Genomic DNA, 6348 nt, shown 5'->3' with positions numbered 1-6348 from the left:
TTTTTTTTTATCATAAGAGTCATTTGTTCAGCAATCTGACTGCTGGATGCGCAGTATGTTTTGATTCACTAAAAAGAACTGGTTTAGAGTAATTTGTTCAGGAGTTGAACCATACTGGCCGTGCTCTATGTTTTTGATTCACTTAAAGGAATCTGCTCAAGAGTCATTTGTTCAAGAATCAGACTACACTGTGCTTTTATTTCATTTAAAACAACCGACTCTTTAGAACCAATTGTTCAGGAATCCGTGTAGACTGGCTAAACTGATTTTAATTCACCTGAAAGAACCAGCTCATAAGAGTCTTTTAATTTACTCAAAAGATCCAGCTTAAAGAGACATACATTTTATTTTATTTTTTTACATTAAATATAAATAAAAGTACAAAATAACTACTTACTATACTGAATGCCTTTCATATATAAAACATGATGACCATGTAACATACTTTTGACATGCTTATTGTTGCATATTTTGTACCATTTCACGTACTATTTTTTAATATTAGGCATTATACAGTATATTCTGTGCAGTATGTCAGACGCAGTCATGTACTGTGAGGTAAGCGTTCCAGTTTGTGTAAATGGATTTCTCTGGCCTTGGACTCTCAGGCCTGTCTATTTATGCCACCTCTCTGATGTATCTAGACCAGGGGTGCCCAAACTCAGTCCTGGAGGGCCGGTGTCCTGCAGAGTTTAGCTCCAACTTGCCTCAACACACCTGCCGGGAAGTTTCTAGTATGCCTAGTAAGAGCTTGATTAGCTGGTTCAGGTGTGCCTAATTGGAGTTGGATCTAAACTCTGCAGGACATCGGCCCTCCAGGACCGAGTTTGGGCACCCCTGATCTAGACGCTCACGTCCAATAAACCAAACCAGACTTGAGTTTCATTTCATTTAGAGCTATTCTGGGTGACAAGCTGTCAGTCTGGTTTAAGGAAAATGTCCTTCTGCTTGGAGGAGCACACACTATCAGTGATAAATAAGAGTCTTTACTTGTCGCTGTCAATGCAAATGAATGATGGATACTTTTAAGACCTTTACGCAGGTAAAACACGGTTTGTTGTTGAGAAGTGTGCTGGCTTAATGGCATAAAGACATAAATCCAATCCAATACTTGGTCCTACTGATGTTTTAGTACTAAACAATGAAAAACACAAAACATGTATTTTATATACATGATGTTTTTTGATTCATAATGGCCATTTGTTCAATAATTGGACTGTGTATGTTGATTGTTTTGATTTAATTTAGTTTAATTTGATTTTAATTTAGTCATTCATTTGAAAATCAGACTATTGGATGCACTATGTTTTGATTCACTAAAAAAGACTGGTTCAGAGTCATGTTTAGGGAATCAGACTGTTCTGACCGTGCTTACTTAAAAGAACTAGAACAAAGTAGAACTTAAGTAGAACTGCCTGTTGAATGTTGTTGTTTCGTTTAAAACAACAATCTCTGTTTGTTTTAATGAATGACTTGAAAGAACTGGTTCAAAAGAGTTATTGGTTGGTGTTTTTCCTTTGTAGTGAGTTTTTGATTCTCTACAAAGAACAGTCTCAAAGAGCCATACATTCGGAAAGTAGACTGCACTGGATGCACTGTGTGTATATGAACCACTGAAAATAACTGTCTCATGAGTAATTTGTTCGGAAATCTGTCTATTTGACACTGTATGTTTTGATTCACTAAAAATACTTGGTTCAGAATCTTTTGTTCGAGAATCGAACCATACTGACCGTGCTGTATGTTTTGGATTTATCTGAAAGAACTGGTTAATAAGAGTCCGATTGTTCAAGAAACTGACTACATTGTGTGCGTTTAATGTTTGAACTGATTACATTGTGGCAGTGTGGACTGGCCACACTGTTTGTTTTTGAATCACTCATAAGATAAGATCTCATAAGATTCATTTGTGGGGAAATTTCCAGATGTACTGTATGTTTTGATTCACTAAAAATAACTGTCTTTGAGTCATTCATTCAGGAATCAGACCACACTGTAACCACTCCATTTGTGCAGAAATCTGACTACTGTACTCACTGTATGTTTTGATTGACTTCAAAGAACTGGTTCATAAGAGTCATTTGTTCAAGAATCAAGTACAGTGTGCACATAGAATGTTTTTGTTTTATTTAAAACAACAGACTCCCAAGAGCCATTTGTTCAGAAAACTGAATAGACTGGGTACTTTCATCTGAAAGAACTGGTTTAGAAGAATCCTTAGTTTGCAAAAATTGGTTGCGTTGTCAGTTTTTGATTCACTAAAAGGAACTGACTCAAAGAGTCATACGTTCGAGAATCAGACTCCACTTGTATGTTTTTGAATCACAAAAAATGACAGCCCCATGGACGCACTGCACTGTATGTTTTGATTCACTAAAAAGAACTGCTTCAGAATCATTAGTTTGGGAATCAGACTTTACTGACCGTGCTGCATGTTTTTGATTCCCTTAAAAGAGCCCGCTCATAAGAATAATTTGATTGGGAATCTTACTTAATTCACTGGTTGCACTGAATGTTTTTGATTCAGGAAAATAACCGTATTGTTAGCCTAAATGTTTTCTCTTGCTGTGATCCTGTAGTTTAGTGAGGAGTACCTGAGGAAGATGCCGAGGGGTGAATGGCCGCGGGTGATTGTAGTTGCTGACGGTTCGTGTGGAGACTCCTGCTCGGTGCTGGGCATCAGCGCTGATTACATCGTGGAATCATGTCGCGCTTATGGCGCCAGTGCTACTATAGAAAGACCGGACCAGAGACAGGTGAGTTACATACATGCTTATATGCAAGTCTTTTAAAAGTTTTTTCAGAAGGCCCATGAAATTGAAATTGGAGTTTCGTTGCTACATGTCTATTAGTAGCTTGACAAGCTGATAAATGTGCACTCAAGGGGACTTTTATTAATATCATATTATCTGCTAGTACAGTTTAAAAAAAATATTTTTAACATTTGAAACACCTCAAGTGCACATTCAATACAATTAAGCACGCGTCTTTTTCAAGGTTATATTAAATAAAAATCAATGTAAAATTTAATTGAATAAAAAAGCCAAATACTTTTTTTTCTATATTCTGTACACTGTAAAAGTGAATACAGGTAGTTGTTACCTTAAGAAGCTAACTTGTTTGAAAATTAAAAATGTTTAGTTCTGTAACCTCAGCATACATTCAAATATATTAAACACAATGTTTGCCATAAATGAAACTACTGAAATTAGATGTTATAACACAAAGTACATTTTAATGTCATTTGACAAAAAAATTAGGCGTCGTTCACACAGAATGCATTTTTCCATTCCTATGTGCTACTTTTCCATTGCTTTTCTATGTAAACGTGCTAGACAGACGTGTCTGACCGTCACGCTCGCGTCTCACGTCTTTTGCAGCATTTTTGCATTTTTTTAAGATGCCGTGTCAAGTTAAAAGAATTTCAACTTTTACACACAGACCAATCAGAAGACCCCGGAAGTGGAGCAAGCATTGAAAGCTTTTGTTTACAGTAGCAAGTTGGCATGGCAACTGTTTTTTTTTTTATGGCAACATGGCGGAAGAGGCATTCTGCGCTGCACTTTTTTAAAAACCATTCCTGAGCACTGCGTCTCACTCTGTGTGAACGGCCCTTTACAGTGCATATGCATTTTTCTTTCTTTCTCCTTAAATCATTATACCATATCACACCATTACATCTCAGTAGCAACCTTTTGTCCTCTTCCCATTCTATTATTCTCAGAAATCTCTCATTTGTGTTCTTGATTATGAAAAGAGTGTTCGTCCGAGCGCTCTGTGCTCACAAGGTCATCAGGGTCCTACTGGGCTGATTCATTTTATGAATATGGGTGAGGAAATTAAGCCATTATGAATAATAATAGAGTCTATTTCTGCCAGCAATAAACACTGATGATGCAGGTGAGGCGGAGAGAAGCTGCAAGCCTCCATCATTAGCACATGTTATGAGGAACAGATTCTGTCTGTAATTTGATTGTTTTTACACAGGTTTAGAATGACAGTTTGTATAATTGATTTTTCTCTATCTCTTTAGTTAATGGGCTTTTTGTTTGAGCAGATGGTATAGAGAGGGTTTAGCTACCGCAGATAACCAAGGTCAGCTAGCATCCCTGACAGGCTGTTTTGTTAGTCTGTGTTATGTATACAGTAATTCATCAAACAAGCTTTAGCAACCTTGATAAGGTTCAGAGATGAGCAGGGTTTCAGTCTAATAGTGCAACTGAAACTTGGCTCTGAATATTGAGGATTTGTGATGACAAGTACCAGTTTTCACTCTCTCTGTGAGCCTTAAAGGGACAGTTCACCCAAAAATTTACATTTTGCGATCTTTAACAATCCGTGTATCATTCGATCATTCGTTTTTTGATTTAATATTGAAAGTAGAAAAATTAGAATACGGCTCCTTTTTCGTTTTTTTTTTTTTTTTTCCAAAAAAACGAAAAATGAAAATTCAGCTTAAATTTTAATTTTTCGTTCATGGGTGGAAAAATGAATAAACAGCTTGAATATTTGATTTCTACACGTGGGCGGGAATTAAACGCCCCTTTCTACTGATTGGTCAGCCGAAGATCAAACCGTGCCTTCATCAGTTCTTCTGCAGTATCACGCAGCAGAATAATAGTCCTCCACTGCTGCAGTTGTATGGATTCTTAAGCATTTATTGCAACTACATTTAATCTATTTTCATCAAACAAACAGGCTAATGAATAGCTCAACACAACTCATACCGGGCAGAGGGGCAGAGTCTAGACAGGGCTTTCTTCTGTGTAGATATAAATTTTATTCTGTTGCGTGATACTGTGGAAGAACTGATGAAGGCACGGTTTGATCTTCGGCTGACCAATCAGCAGAAAGGGGCGTTTAATTCCCGCCCACATGTAGAAATCAAATATTCAAGCTGTTTATTCATTTTTCCACCCATGAACGGAAAACGAAAATTTAAGCTGAATTTTCGTTTTTCGTTTTTTGGAAAAAAACAAAAAGGAGCCGTATTCTAATTTTTCTACTTTCAATATTAAATCAAAAAATGAATGATCGAATGATACACGGATTTTTAACTCACCCTTGTTTCGATCCAAACCTCTATGACTTTCTTCTGTTGAACACGAAATAAAATATTTTGAAGAATATTTGTAACCAGTTTCGGTTCCCATTGACTCTCATTGTTTGGTCAAAAATATATAATGGAAGTCAATGGGAACCAGAAATTGTTTGGTTGCCACCATTCTTCAAAATATCTTCTCATATTTTGAGATTGCTCATAACTTTTTGGAGAGAAATAGCGCAGACACTTAACTAATATGAAACGTCCTAGTGCGCTTGTGTCGCACACGCTATCAAATGAAGTATACTTTAAAAAGCTAAGCATTCGACTGTACACTAGCGTACATGTAAAAAATGTAGTATATTTTGGGTTTTCGAATTAAACAGGCCATCCTAGCAGACATGTGATGTTCCTTTAACATTGAAATGTGGTTTAAGTAAGGTTGGATGTTGTTTCAATGTGGAAAGAACGTTGAAACAATGTTTAATGTTAAATGGTTGTAAAAAGGTTAGCAAAATACTTATAAATCAACCTTAAAATTTGAACAAGAGCTGCTAAAAAGTCAACAAACTTTGCAAAATTGAAAAAAGATTCAACAGTGATTTCAACCATGTTGATGTAGACGCTGAAATGATGGGTGGGATTTTTGCTGCTGTACCTTTAAGAAATTCCGTCTTCACATTGCATGTTTTCATTGATTTCATAAAAAAAATGACATACATATTTCAAAATATAAGCCTCTTGCTTTCATTTAGGAATATTCAGTAGTCCGTGTATATCTATTTAGACAGGAGACAAATGAAAAACCCTTAAATGCCAAAACATGACCTGGCTGGATTGTGTGAATTGTTTCAGAAAATAGTGCCTGCTAGGAGATTTTGCCCCCCCCATTAGAAATATCTTTAGTCCAATCAAATTTCCTGTCCTCATTTCATCAGAAGAGGCAATTCAACTTTTTTTCTCTACAATAATTAATTTGCCAATCATAGTTAAATGGTCATGAATAATGTAACAAATATTGAAATATGCAAGGACGACTTACAAATAAGTAAATGTATCAAATATATTAAATATAAAAAGTGTATATATATATATATATATATATATATATATATATATATGTGTGTGTGTGTGTGTGTGTGTTTATTTATTTTTCATTTACTTTTTATGGAATACTGGTCCAGATGTAGCGAAATGTTCTTCATACATAAGCAAGAAAATAATAATTTGATCTTTTTCTGTTTTCTAGGTTCCCACACCAGAGATCCGTGCACATAGTTTGTATTTTGATCTGTCGGCGTCCG

General features: G+C 35.8%; 1 protein-coding gene across 1 annotated transcript in view; it reads left to right on the top strand.

The window, feature by feature from the left end:
* The window catches only part of LOC107688870 (uncharacterized), a 16200-nt gene that overhangs the window by 3332 nt on the left and 6520 nt on the right, over nucleotides 1-6348 (top strand). Inside the window, exon 2 of the mRNA XM_016486699.1 lies at nucleotides 2580-2756. Within this exon, the coding sequence (XP_016342185.1) occupies nucleotides 2580-2756 (177 nt within the window). The remainder of the gene's footprint in view (nucleotides 1-2579; nucleotides 2757-6348) is intronic.

Source organism: Sinocyclocheilus anshuiensis, unplaced genomic scaffold (genome assembly GCF_001515605.1).
Source record: "Sinocyclocheilus anshuiensis isolate Anshui unplaced genomic scaffold, SAMN03320099.WGS_v1.1 scaffold669, whole genome shotgun sequence".
Lineage (NCBI taxonomy): Eukaryota > Metazoa > Chordata > Actinopteri > Cypriniformes > Cyprinidae > Sinocyclocheilus > Sinocyclocheilus anshuiensis.
This window is presented reverse-complemented; position numbering and strand designations above follow the sequence as displayed.